Source organism: Mustela putorius, unplaced genomic scaffold (genome assembly GCF_011764305.1).
Source record: "Mustela putorius furo isolate JIRA1106 unplaced genomic scaffold, ASM1176430v1.1 tig00000129_pilon_pilon_pilon, whole genome shotgun sequence".
Taxonomy (NCBI): Eukaryota; Metazoa; Chordata; class Mammalia; order Carnivora; family Mustelidae; genus Mustela; species Mustela putorius.
The window spans coordinates 15977824-15992672 of NW_025421290.1; the positions used below are offsets into that span (position 1 = coordinate 15977824).

General features: G+C 37.9%; 1 protein-coding gene across 1 annotated transcript; it reads right to left on the reverse strand.

Moving 5' to 3' along the window:
• Window positions 1-5564: 5564 nt before the first annotated feature.
• Window positions 5565-6229, reverse strand: LOC101689250 (reticulon-4-interacting protein 1, mitochondrial-like). Its single transcript, XM_045074581.1, has one exon. The coding sequence runs from the start codon at window positions 6227-6229 to the stop codon at window positions 5594-5596; it is 636 nt and encodes a 211-aa protein (XP_044930516.1). The 3' UTR covers window positions 5565-5593.
• Window positions 6230-14849: the final 8620 nt, after the last annotated feature.

Sequence of the window (14849 nt, forward strand, 5' to 3'; positions counted from 1 at the left end):
TTGGAGAGATTAACAAGATGGGAATTTACATTTTTCTCCACTTCTACAGAAAGTAAATTGGGGAAGATGTAAATGAAATTCTAGTTAGCTATATAAATTCTTATCTGTGTACCCAAGAGTGCCGTGACCTCATGTATGCACACGCTTGCCTGCACACATGTACTTACAGCTAGTCTAATAATATGGGATTAATTTTTATCATTTATATCAAAAAGTGACTTTTAAATCTAATGTCTTGGTGGAATCGTCAGATCTTTATTTAGGTTTGGGATCCATTTGAAAAGGCAGCATCACCCAAAGTGATGAATTTCCTAGGCTGCATTTCATTCTTATTAAGGACAGGAAAATTATTGCAGGGGAAGTAAGACTTAAAGTTTGCTAAATGGTATAGTCAAAAATTTCTGCTCATTCTCCATGCATTTCTCCACCAGCACCAGTAAAAAAAAGTCCCACAAATGTGGAGAAGTTATAAACAATGCCAGAGACCTTTTACTGTTCTAGCATTCAACTGCTGGGGTGAGGCTGAGTGATTTATCTCTTAGCATTTGTTCCTCATCAGCATAGGATCTCCGTATTGAAATGTAGAATTTTCCAAAGTGTCCTTTTTTTTTCTCCTGTAAATGCCTATTCAAAGTCAAGCTGTACCATCTCTAATGATCATTACATTTACTTGCTTTTCTCATCAGGATCCAGTGTCTTAGATTCAGAAGTGAGCTCACAGTCTTCCTTCAGTTCATCTGGTCCTACCATGCAGAAAAAAACTTAGGCCAGCCCTCCCACCCCCTCATAAAAACTCAGAGTTTTAATAAGAGCAACACCTTCTGTTTATAGTAAGTCTTTTCTAACTGCACAATGCCATCACTTAATCCTCACAATAACTTTTTGAGATAGGTATAATTAGTATCAACCCCATTTTACTTCAGAGAAATGAAGTTACTTGCCCAAGTCACTCTGCTGATAAGGGAAAGACCTGGAATTAGAAAATAGCCAATACAATCCCAATGCTTGTTTTAGCTTTTTGTTTTATTCTGTTAGCTGAGCATCCCTCTTTTCTACATGTCATAAACTGCCATGGAGAGAATAGCATTTAGGGGCTTCATGAGCTTTTCAAGAAATGACATTCTCCACCAGTCTTCTATCCGAACAACTTCCATTTTGAAAAAATATTTGGAGTGATTCTTGCCTGTCTCTTTTTTCTTCCTCTCTCCATTCTGTCCTTCAAACATAAAACCAAGCTTAAATTTCTCTAGTCCTAAAAGATGTCATTTAGCCATCTTCCCATCCCCCAGTGCTAACTCGTGTAACTCTTTTTTCCCCTTTTATTATTTATTTATTTTTATTTCTTTTCAGTGTAACAGAATTTATTGTTTTTGCACCACACCCAGTGCTCCATGCAATATGTGCCCTCCTTAATACCCACCACCTGGCTCCCCCAACCTCCCACGCCCCACCCCTTCAACACCCTTAGATTGTTTTTCAGAGTCCATAGTCTCTCATGGTTCATCTCCCCTTCCAATGTTCCTTAATTCCCTTCTCCTCTCCATCTCCCTATGTCCTCCATGTTATTTGTTATGCTCTACAAATAAGTGAAACCATATGATAATTGACTCTTTCCGTTTGACTTATTTCACTCAGCATAACCTCTTCCAGTCCCGTCCATGTTGCTACAAAAGTTGGGTATTCATCCTTTCTGATGGAGGCATAATACTCCATAGTATATATGGACCACATCTTCCTTATCCATTTGTCCGTTGAAGGGCATCTTGGTTCTTTCCACAGTTTGGCGACTGTGGTCATTGCTGCTATAAACATTGGGGTACAAATGGCCCTTCTTTTCACTACATCTGTTTCTTTGGGATAAATACCCAGTAGTGCAATTGCAGGGTCATAGGGAAGCTCTATTTTTAATTTCTGAGGAACCTCCACATTGTTCTCCAAAGTGGCTGCACCAACTTCCATTCCCACCAACAGTGTAATAGGGTTCCCTTTTCTCCACATCTTCAACACACATTGTTTCCTGTCTTGCTAATTTTGACCATTCTAACTGGTATCTCAATATGGTTTCGATTTGAATCTCCCTGATGGCTAGTGATGATGAACATATTTTCATGTGTCTGATAGTCATTTGTATGTTTTCTCGCATAGCTCTTTTGACCTTTTCTTTACCACTATATTTCTCATGAGACAAGTCTTAGTGTTCTGCAACCCATTGTGCACCATTCAGTTTTTTCTTACTCATTAGCAGGCATGGTTTTGTTTATTTTCCTTTATAGGAAGTATTTTACAGAACACAACTAATCTTCAAATTTAATGGCCTGTCTTTCTATTTTTTTCTACGGCATAATTGAAATCCCCTCATTCTTTTTGAAATTCTCTTTTGAGATATGCCGGGTTATTGTGGCTCTCCTTTGTAAATCAGGAATTGGCAAACTGTGACCTACAGGCCAAATTTGGCCTCCTCCATTTTTAGGTAAACATTTTTTGGGACATAGACATGTTGTGTCTGTGGCTGATTTCACACTATAATGGCAGACAGTAGTTGCTGTAAGTCATATTTTAGGTTTCTCCACCCTTGTATGCCCTAAATGCATATAGACCACAAAGGACCATTTCTGGATCTCTCCTCTTTACCCTGTCCACCAAGACTTTTTCCATTTTCTTAAATCTACCCCTCGCTTCCCTGCAGTCAATATTTAAATTTCCCTCTAGTTCTAAGTACTCCCTGGAACACTAGACCTGTACCCTGTTTTCATTTGCCTTGGGGGTATTAGTACATGGGTGTTATTCTGACATTGGGTGTATTTCTGACACTGAAATGTACCTGACTGTCACCATGAAGAAGACATACCTCCTGATTTCCTAAGTTCACTGGGGTCTGTTAATGATACCATCTGTAATTCATTTGTACCACACTTCATAGTTGACAAAGCATGTTCACATTTGTCATCTTAATCCTTCCATTAGTCAGTCTTATTCCCTCTAAATTCCCACATGCATGAAATTCCCAAGTTCTGTGGATTTGACCTCTTCCTTATTATTAGGATCACCCTTTTCTGTAATTCCTGCTGCCTTAGTCAAATCCTTATAACCTCAGCCTGAAATAGCAGCCTCTGTGTCCCTCCACAGTGCTTTACTCAACACCCAGTTGTGAGCAGATCTTTACCCTAATCAACAAGCTTCAGTTTCTTTCTGTTGGCTATCAAATTGTATCCTACACTCATCAGCCTGCCTTTCCATTTGTATGTATTTGACCCTTCCAGCTTCTTTTCTGTTTCTGTAAGTGTACTTTGTTTCCACCAAGCCAAAATATCCTGTCTCTCCAGAACACTTATGTGTGTTCACTTCTGTACTTTTATCCAGGCTATTCCATTTTCAATGCTTTTCTCTCATCTGTCCAGATCCAATTCATTCAGTGTTGTACAGTGTCACTATAGAAACCCTGGTCTAGTACTATCCACTCTACAGCCATCCCTTACAGTCTAGGCCCATGTACATTTCATACATATGCTACTCTAGGGCTTCAAGGTTACAACTGCTTTGGTGACACTCATATGCTGAACCACCATTTCCCAAAGTACAGTGCCATTCCCTAGTGTCTGTATTGTAAGAGCCTCTGAATCTGAACCATATTGTATGAACATAGTGTATTTGCATCAGTCTTCCCTTTAAACCATTATGCATTCAGGTTACTCTAACATCCTTTTGTAAAGGGGTATAGTGTCAGAGTATCTGGAAGCTACCAACAAGTGTAGGCCACTTCTGGGAAAGGTAGAGGAAGTTAGGTGAAGTTTGGGGCAGAGATCTGTTATTAAGATGCCATTAGAGTACCATTTCTTGGATATTGTACTTGAATATTGATATCCATTTCTTAGATAACTGTACATAATACAGTTAATGTAACATAACTGTATTATAAACTGGGGTTTAGGTCTATCATAGCCCATCCCCACTTGGAAGAAGTTGCCATAAGTACCCATAAGTGGTTGCCTCTTCTTAATTCTTTTTCATTAACCTCACTCTCCTCACTCTCATTTCTCACATTTAGATATAAAAGATGGAACTGTTTTTTTAATAAACCAAATGTACTAAGGAGAGTCCATAATAAAGATTGACTAAGTTTCCAGTGTTGTGCCAGAATCTTTATATGCGTGATATAATTTGATCCTTATATAATTCTATGAGCTAGATATTATCTCCTTTTAACAGATAGGAGACAGAGAAGTTTTCTGACCCACCCAAGTTCATAAAGCTATTAATAGTCTGCAGACCTCAGTGAACCAACCTGTCTTAAAGTTTTTTGCTTTAAGTCTTCAACTCTGTCTTGTAGTTTGAACAGAGAGCTTAAGTTCAGAAGTGAGGAGGAGTCATGACTGCACACTCTCAGTCATCATGCTGGGATGGGACCTTCATTAATATAAGCATTGAGACACTGCCTTTAAGCAGTTCTCATTAGGGACCTAATTAAGCATTTGAGCAGTCCCTGAAGTTGATTGTGCTGTCCCTGTTCAATAGTGTAATGGATGGTGGCTGGGCTCAGACAAATCAGCCTTCTTCCTTGCTTTTGCAAATTTACTACAGGCTTGTTAGTGTCGTGTTTGATGTGGGCTAAACAAAGGTCTCCTCCTCCACCTCAATGCCATAGAGAGGAAATGAGCATCAATGGAGTGTGCCCTTTAGAAGAGTGTTGTGGGGAAGGATTACATACTGAGCCACTCTCGTGACTGGCTGGAGGATCAAAGTCCATGGTAGCTGCAGGGAGAGCAAATTGAGTACTTGGATGAGCTAAAAAGAATGACTTTCAGTGAATTTCAGAATGGATTTGTAGGTGGCAATTAGAGGAGACTGTATTGTCTGTGGTCATCAAGACAGAGAGTACAGCAGTAATTTAAGAGTGTAAAGGTAGGAAAGAAAATACCAAAGTAGGAAAGCCTTGGGTTTGCATTAAGCCTTGCCTTTTTTCAAATACAAAATACGTGCTTAGTTTGGAATGCTTAAGTGCTTGAAGGAAGGGCAGGAATAAAAGGAGAATGAAAGTGGTTGGTAAAAAGGCTGAGGGGGGAAGAACACCTTACAGCAGAACCTTAAAAGTTGAATGGATTTTGTTAATATCAGGTTATAGTTGCTGGGCTGTTGTCAATATGGAAAGATTGTGTCACACATTTGGTTGTCATAGTCTGTCAGATAAAGAGAGAAGAAAATCTTAGCATCATTTAAAAAATAAAATGGAGGGCGCCTGGGTGGCTCAGTGGGTTAAGCCGCTGCCTTCGGCTCAGGTCATGATCTCAGGGTCCTGGGATCGAGTCCCACATAGGGCTCTTTGCTCAGCAGGGAGCCTGCTTCTCTCTCTCTCTGTGCCTGCCTCTCTGTCTACTACTGATCTCTCTTTCTGTCAAATAAATAAATAAAATCTTAAAAAAAATAAATAAAAGAAAAACATTGTACCCATTAAAAAAAATAAAATAAAATAAAATAAAAAATAAAAAATAAAATGGAAAGAGGGAGAAAATGGGACAAGGGATAGTAGGTAAAATGACTTACCCTTAGTTATATAGCTGTTCTAATAATTTTTTTTTTCGCCACACCGAGTGTTTATTTAAACGACATTAATTACGGTCTTTCCCCTTGCATGTCCTCTTTCCACCTTCAGGAAGGCTTCTGGAACTTGAGAAAAAGGAAACGTTTTTTCAATAACAGGCTGAATCTTTCCCTCATCCACCAGTTTCGCGATGTCGTCTAGATACAAGCCGCTGGCCATGAAAAAGGCCCAGCGATAATGGACTCCTTGCCAGAAATGCTTCAATGCCTTAGAACCCACGGTGACTCCTGTCTGCAGCATGCCATCTGCGATGCCCAGTCGGTCCATGTTCAGGAGAAAAGGGGTCACCAGAGTCACATATGTGGCTCCTGACCATTTCTTGAGAAAATTTAAAACCCATGTTACAGTGGATCCACTGACATTATCAAGAATGAAATCAAACGGTTTTAAAGACTTCAACTGCTCTTCCACACTTCCGGATTTGTAATCAACTACATATTCTGCCCCGAGCTTCCTTACAAGTTCACTGGCATCCTGAGAGCAAACTGCTGTCACGTGAGCACCCCATGCTTTCATGACCTGTATAGCAAAAGTACCAACTCCACCTGAAGCACCCAAGATTAAAGACACCCAAAATTTAAGACACTGGTTCACTGCCTCGGTTTTTCTCCCCAAGTATTCCAGGAATTTCATTTCCTGTCATTGTTAATGGAGTCTGTCATCCCTCTTTACTAGTACAAATCCACACAGATAATCATGAGCCTAAAGAGAATCAGAAGAGTGCTCAAGTCTGTGATCAAATATGTAAGTAAAGATGAGCTGCACTGAAGTTTAAATACTCAAAATCCATAAACCCAAATAACTTGCTCACACTAGTTTTTTGCACACTCTTTGTGGAAGTGTTAGCTTGACTAAATTTCTTTGATACAAAAGGTCATTATTTAGTTTACAAAAGTTGTCTTTTAACATGTTGTTAAAAATGTATAGTAGGTTATAATGAGATTACAACTGTTTCGATTTCTCTATGTGTAAGTAAAATCCAAAGCTTATTAAATAGTCCCCCTATTTTTTTCTGACCAGACAGATTTATTGTCCTTTGTATCTTTGGGCATATCTATTAAAGGAGAACAGCAATCTTCCTTTACAAACCGGCTAACTGGCTAGAGATAAGGACAGAATCAGGGCTGAGCAGGGCTCCTCAGGACTCCAGGCAGGAGGCCAAGTTTACTGGCCAAGTTTACTATGGAAATTAGGTGCTCAGTCACATTTACCTGCTGTGCTTTGCCCCCTGCTTTCACAGCACCCCCTCCCTGCAAAAATCTTAGTAATCTCATGTCCTAGAGACTACTATAGGGATCACATGACATTATCTAAAAGCAAAGTTGTAGACTTTGACAGGGTTCTTCTCTCAAAATTATCCCAAACTTTCCAAAAGCAAGGAGACTTGAGAGCTGAAGCAAGAACATAAGGCAAGTTAGAGGGAGGATGGTATAACTGTTAATGATAAACATGATGAGGATCTGTTTGGACAGGGTTTCTCAGCTATCATCAAAAGTCATCCAGTTGATGAGCTAAGGACCTAGAGTGCAGGGGATGGTAGGGCTGACAGACACAGTGGTTGTTGAGAGGAACATGTGAGTATCATTGAGGGGAGGGAAGCTAATAGTCTTAGCTGAGACAGTCCTTACACAGAAGGCTCCCAATGCAGTCTGGTAGTGGTTAGATGCATTAGGTCTTTTTATTTCAAATTAGAAAATTTTCTTTCTACCAGTTCAAAAGTAGCCTGATTTTTTTTTATCAATATAGATGGAAGCATTCTATTTATTTATTTATTAATTTATTTTCTTTCTTCCTTTTTTAAAAATTTTTAATTTTTTTAAATTTATTTTTTAATTTTTTATATTTTATAAACATATATTTTTATCCCCAGGGGTACAGGTTTGTGAATCACCGGGTTTACATACTTCACAGCACTCACCAAAGCACATACCCTCCCCAATGTCCATAACCCCACCCCCCTTCTCCCTCCCCCCCTCCCCCCAGCAACCCTCAGTTTGTTTTGTGAGATTAAGAGTCACTTATGGTTTGTCTCCCTCCCAATCCCATCTTGTTTCACTGATTCTTCTCCTACCCACTTAAGCCCCCATGTTGCATCACCATTTCCTCATATCAGGGAAATCATATGATAGTTGAGATGACAGCATTTTAAAATGACAAAAATGGAATAGGAGTTCCATCATTAAGAGCAAGATCTCAGACACTTTTTTAGGTTAATGTCTGGCAGTAGTGTGATTTTTGTCATATTGATGCAAAACAACAGGCTGTGATAAAGTCAGCTGCTCTAGATGAACATCTCACAGTCTTGGTTGGAAGTTGCATGAAAGTCTTCCAGGAGTTGTATGATAATTAGAGTGGCTCTATTCTTTTTCCTTTATAGTTTACAATTTTTATAGCAAGAAAAGAATTGCCAGAACTGTCCATGGTCCTGGTAGACGGTTACTTCAACAGGAATGTTCATACTAAATACGTGTGTACACATTCAAGCATATGCACACACACCTACACAAGCATTGGTAGGTTATGTTAAAGAGACAGGCCAAATGAAACAACCTACCAATGGTCAAAGCTGGGAAAATTTGAACAACAGAATACAGTAGCATTAGATTATAACCCAAGTATAAAATACCCATGAGTTCATATTGGCATTATAAATGATTGAATAAAATGTGGGGAAATAGACAAAGTTTTCTTGTGGAAGAATTATGAAAAAGTTACAATTACATACTCTGACCTCAAGTTTGTGGATCATAACTCTCTGCTCCTTAAGTGTGGACTGTACATCATGACTGCCTTCTAAGGAATCAATATAGAAAAGGGGGAAAATAATAATTTTACAGTGGAGAAACCTGAAAGATACTACCTTAGCAACATGATCAAGGTCAAGAGTTATATGTCATGCTGCTAGTATGTGCTCTTGAGATGATGTTGTAATGAGAACGGCACTATACTGGGGTCTTCTTCCGAAAACCCACAGCCTCAGTTAAATCATGAGGAAAACATCGCACAAATCCCAAATATGGGAAATTATGCAAAATACTGACCAGTACCTTTCAAAACTGTTAGTCATCAAAAATAATGAAACTCTGACAATCAAGAGGAGCCTAAGGAGCTAGGACAACTAAATATAATGTGATATCCTTGATGGGATTATGAAGTAGAAAAAGGAAATTGACAAAATCTAAAGATGACTGAATTAAGTATTGGCTTAAGGTATTGTACCAATACTCATTCATTAATTAGGAACAATATACCATACTAATGTAAGATGTTAATAATAGGAAAAATTGGTTATGAGAGCTCTCTGTACTCTCAATCTTCACAAGTTTTATATATTTAAAATTTCTAAAATGAAAATCTTATCAAGAAATCACAACTGTAAATAGAGCTACCCTATGACCCTGCAATTGCACTACTGGTATTTACCCCAAAGATACAGATGTAATGAAAAGAAGGGCCATCTGTACCTCGATGTTCATAGCAGCAATGGCCACAGTCACCAAACTGGAAAGAGCCAAGATGCCCTTCAACAGATGAATGGTTAAGGAAGATGTGGTCCATATATGCAGTGGAATATTACGCCTCCATCAGAAAGGATGAATACCCAACTTTTGTTTCAACACAGATGAGACTGGAAGAGATTATGCTGAGTGAAATAAGTCAAGCAAAGAAAGTCAGCTATCATATGGTTTCACTTACTTGTGCAGCATAAGGAATAACGTGGAGGACATTAGGAGATGGAAAGGAAAAGTGAATTGGGGTAAGTCAGAGGGGGAGGTGAAGCTTGAGAGACCATGGGCTCTGAGAAACAAACAGGGTTTTAGAAGGGAGGGGGGTAGGGGAATGGTTTAGCCTGGTGCTGGGTATTAAGGAGGGCATGTATTGCATGGGGCACTGGCTGTGGTGCATAAACAATGAATCTTGGAACACTGAAAAAATAAAAAAAGATAAGAAATCACAATTGTTCAAATAAGCATTAAGTCTTCCCTTTTTCCATATCACTGTACTCAAATGAAACAAGATAATTCAAGTTTTTATAGAAAATGTGGAGTTGAATGTTTTGTAAACTTTTTATATTTAAAATAAAGAGAATGTTTAGAAGAAATTAAAATAATAGAAGAATCTATAATGAGAAGCCACAGTCCCTGCCTTTATGCAGTCCTGCTTTTTAGGATGACCAGCAATTACTCTTGTTGCTTATCTCTGTATCTGGATTTTTACGTTGACTCTTGCCTTGATAAATCAGGAAAAGATCACTTAAACTTTTCAATTCTTCTTCCTTTCTATATATTTTTATCACTGTTTTTAGTTCCTTGATTGTTTACCATTGTAACTTGATTAGTAGTGCAATAAATTTATTTTTTTATTCTCTACTTGATCATTGAGGATAGTAACACCATTTCTTTTCTTTAGCCCTCTTTCCTCTTTCCACTTCTCATCTTTTTGTCAGCACTATGTTCCTTATATTGGCTTTTTTTAATTACATAAGAAATACATGATCTATACTGTTTTTAATTTTAAAATGTTTGAATTTAGAATCTTACAGATAACGCTAAAGTTCCCTTTGAGACACCCTATTCAAATCACCCTATCTTGATTTCTTTTTCAGTTTCACAGAAATACTCTTCTTAGCAGTTTAATATGTAACTTTGCAGCTATATTTCTATGCATTATTCTATATTTTTATATAAAATTTTAATTTTTTCTATAATTCTGTAACTTGTTTTTGTATTCTACAACTTGTGTTTTACATTTAATGGTATGTTTTAGATGCCTATCTTTATTTATTTATTTGTTTGTTTATTTCAGTGTTCCAAGATTCATTGTTTATGCACCACACCCAGTGCTCCATGCAATATGTGCCCTCCTTAATAGCCACCACCAGGTTCACCCAACCCCCTCACTCCCCGCCAAAACCCTCAGTTTGTTTCTCAGAGTCCACATCTCTCGTGGTTTGTCTCCCCCTCCTATTTCCCCCAACTCACTTCTCCTCTCCCTCTCCTAAAGTCCTCCATGTTATTCCTTATGCTCCACAAGTAAGTGAAACCATAAACCATGTGATAATTGACTCTGCTTGACGACTTTCTCTTCCAGTCCCATCTGTGTTGATACAAAAGTTGGATATTCATCCTTTCTGATGGAGGCATAATATTCCAAATATATATGAATCATATCTTTTTTATCCATTCATCTGTTGAAGGGCATCTTGGCTCTTTTCACAGTTTGCCAACTGTGACCATTGCTGCTATGAACATTGAGGTACAGATGGCCCTTCTTTTCATCACATCTGTGTATTTGGGGCAAATACCCAGTAGTGCAATTGCAGGGTCATAGGGTAGCTCTATTTTTAATTTTTCAAGGAATCTTCACACTGTTTTCCAAAGTGGCTGCACTGATTTGCATTCCCACCAGCAATGAAAGAGGGTTCCCCTTTCTCCACATCCTCTCCAACACTTGTTGTTTACTTTTTAATTTTGGCCGTTCTGACTGGTGTAAGGTGGTATCTCAGTGTGGTTTTGATTTGAATTTCCATGATGGCTAGTGATGATGAACATTTTTTCATGTGTCCATTAGCCATTTGTATGTCTTCTTTGGAGAAGTGTCTGTTTATATCTTCTGCCTATTTTTTTGACGTGATTATCTGTTTTGTGTGTGTTGAGTTTGAGGAGTTCTTTGTAGATCTTGGATATCAGCCCTTTGTCTGTTGTGTCATTTGTGAATATCTTCTTCCATTCTGTGGGTTGCCTCTTTGTTTTATTGACTGTTTCCTTTGCTGTGCAGAAGCTTCTGATCTTGATGAAGTCCCAAAAGTTCACTTTCACTTTTGTTTCCTTTGCCTTTGGAGACATATCTTGAACGAAGTTGCTGTGGCTGATGTTGAAGAGATTACTGCCTATTTTCTCTTCTAGGATTTTGATAGATTCCTGACTCATGTTGAGGTCTTTTATCCATTTCAAGTTTATCTTTGTGTACGATGTAAGAGAATGGTTGAGTTTCATTATTCTATACAGAGCTGTCCAATTTTCCCAGCACCATTTAATGAAGAGTTTCTTTTTTCCACTGTGTATTTTTTCCTGCTTTGTCATAGAAAGAGTCTGGAAGCTTTCCTTTTGTTTCTATTTTTTGAAACAGCTTCAGAAGAATACATATTATTTCTTCTTTGAATGTTTGGTAGAATTCCCCAGGGAATCCATCAGGCCCTGGACTCTTATTTTTGGGGATGTTTTTGATCACTTTTTCAATCTTGTTACTAGATATTGGTCTATTCAGGTTGTCCATTTCTTCCTGATTCAGTTTTGGAAGTTTATAGGTTTTCAAGAATTCTTTTATTTCTTCTAGGTTGCTTAACTCATTGGCATATAACTGTTCATAATAATTTTTGATGATTGTTTCTATTTTCTTGGTGTTAGTCATGATCTCTCCCTTTTCATTCATAAGCTCCTCTCTCTTTTCTTTTGCATTAGTTTGGCTGGTGTTTATCAATCGTATTGATTCTTTCAAAAAAAAAAAAAAAAAAACAACCAGCTTCTAGTTTCATTGATGTGTTCTACCATATCTCTAGTTTCTATCTCATTGATGTCTGTGCTAATCTTGATTCTTTCCCTTCTTGTGCGTGAGGTTGGCTTAATTTTTGTTGATTTTCCAGTTCTTTAAGGTGTAAAGAGAGCTGGTGTACTCTGGATTTTTCAATTTTTTTTAGGGATACTTGGATGGGTCTATGTATTTCCTCCTTAGGACTGCCTTTGCTGTATCCCATAGGTTTTGTACTGAAGTGTCTTCATTCTCATTGGTTTCTGTGTATTGTTAAGTTTTTCTTTGATTTCCTGGTTGATCCAAATATTCTTAGGCAGGGTGATCTTTAGCTTCCAAGGGTTTGAATTCCTTCCAAACTTTTTTTTGTGGTTGAGTTCTAGTTTCAAAGCACTGTGGTCTGAGAATCTGCAGGGAATAATCTCAGTCTTTTGGTATCAGTTGAGCCCTGATTTGTGACCCAGTATGTGATCTATGTTAAGATCCCCTACTATTAATGTATTCATATCAATATGACTCCTTATCTTGATTAACAGTTGGCTTATGTAGTTGGCTACACCCATATTGAGGGCATAAATATTTACAATTGTTAGATCTTCTTGGTGGATAGACCCTTTAAGAGTGATATAGTGTTATCTCTGACTACAGTCTTTAGTTCAAAATCTAATTTGTCTAATATGAGAGTTGCTACCCCAGCTTTCTTTTGAGGACCTTTGGCATGAAAGACGCTTCTCCATCCCTTCACTTTCAGTCTGGATGTGTCTTTAAGTTCCAAATGGGTCTCTTGTAGACAGCATATGGATGGGCCCTGTCATTTTATCCAGTCTGCAACCCTGTGCTGTTTTATGGGTTTAACACTGAGAGTGATTATCGAAAGGTAAGTTTTTATTTATATTATTTATTTTTATGTTGTTATTTTTATTTATGTATGTTTATTTACATATTTATGTTGTCTGAGAAGTCCTTGTTTCTATAGGTTGTCTCTGTAAATTTCTATTCTGTGACACTCTTGGGTTCTTCTTTTATAGAACCCCCTTAATATTTCTTATAGTGCCAGCTTGGTGGTTACCTACTCTTAAACCTTGCCAGTTTTGGAAGCTCTTTATTTCTCCATCCATTTTCAGTGTCCACTTTGCTGGATAAAGTATTCTTGGGTGCATGCTCTTCTCATTTAGTGCCCTGAAAATGTCTTGCCTGCCTTTTGTGGCTTGCCAGGTTTCTGCAGACAGGTCTGACATTATTCTGATGGACCTTCCTCTGTATGTAAGGAATCTCCTCCCCCTAGTTGCCCTCAGAAGCTCTTGTCTAAAATTATGATTTGTCAGTCTCTCAATCAAGTGTCCCAAGCTCTTTCTAGTTCATTGATCTTGGGGGTGTTCTTTCTGCCTCTAGGACATGAACACTGGTTCCATTCCCCAGACTGGAAAATTTTCATCCAGGATTTGTTCAACTCTATCTTCTAGTCTTCTCTTTTTCTACCCCCTCAGGGATCTCCATAATTCTGACACTGGAATGTTTCATGGCGTCATTTATTTCCCTAATTCTGTTTTCATGGTTTCTAAGCTGTTTCTTCCCTACCTTCTCCTGATCCATTTTCTCTATCACGTTGTCCTCTAGATCACTAATTCTGTCTTCTGTCCCAGTTACTCTAGCTGTTAGAGTATTTAGATTAGATTGGATCTCATTGATGGCATTTAGACCTTCTTCCTGAGCAGCTTTCACTTCTTCCTTTAGAGATTCTGCGTTGTCACTAATGGTTTTGTACAACCTAGCCATTGCCTGGATAGTTGTTACCCTGAATTCCCTTTCTGACATACTGTTTATGTCCATAACCAATAGTTCTAATGGAGAGGGCACTGTCTGAATTTTTTTCTGTTGGGCATTCCTCTTTCTAGTCATTTTGGTGAGTGATGGTTGAGGAGATGTATAGCTGAATATATCAATCACAATTCAGGCCAGGTGCACCCTGGAAGGCTTCAGAGCAATCAGAAGTGACCACCAAAAAGAAAAAAAAGAAAGAAAGAAAGAGAAAAGAGAAGACACAGCCAGAATGAGCACCAAAAGTAAGATTTATAAGGTATACAAACAAAAAGATCAACAAAAGTAAATGGCAAGAAAAAAAAAAAGAACCTAGCCAAAATAAACCCCAAGGATAAAATTTATATAATACCAGAACAAAAACACATACACAGAAACACTGACAGAGGAAAAAGTTGGGAGGGTGGTTATAAATCCTCGACGTGGGTGAGGAAGGTTATTTTGATTCTTCCTGGGTGTATCTTGATATCTTTGTTAAAGGACTCAACTTTTCAGAGATAAAGGGAGATTAAAGCTGGTTTATATATATGGGTAGTATTGATTAGGGAAAGAGGATTACCTTGAAGCTTATATCTATATGTATATTAAAAAAATAGAAAAGGAAAAAAAACACAGATATATGTATGAAAAAAGTTCGAGTTAAAAGGTTATTATGGAATATGTTTTATTAAATGTCTAGTTGTAATGGTAAGTAGGTTAAAAAATTAAAAAGAACAAGAATAGTGAGAATGAATTAAAAATAAAAGTTGTATCTATGAAATATACAGATTTTAGGACAATACCGGGAGCTTAATATATTGTTTTCTCCTGATTTGGGGTTATTACAGTTTTATGGGGACCCTGTGGTGGTTGTCCTCTCATTCTTTCAGCTTGCTTTCTGGGTGAGGGGCCTGCTGCATTGTTTTTC

Bases quoted from the DNA above. Each gene is read 5' to 3' on its own strand.
- LOC101689250 (XM_045074581.1), bottom strand. From the start codon at position 6,229: ATGAAATTCCTGGAATACTTGGGGAGAAAAACCGAGGCAGTGAACCAG.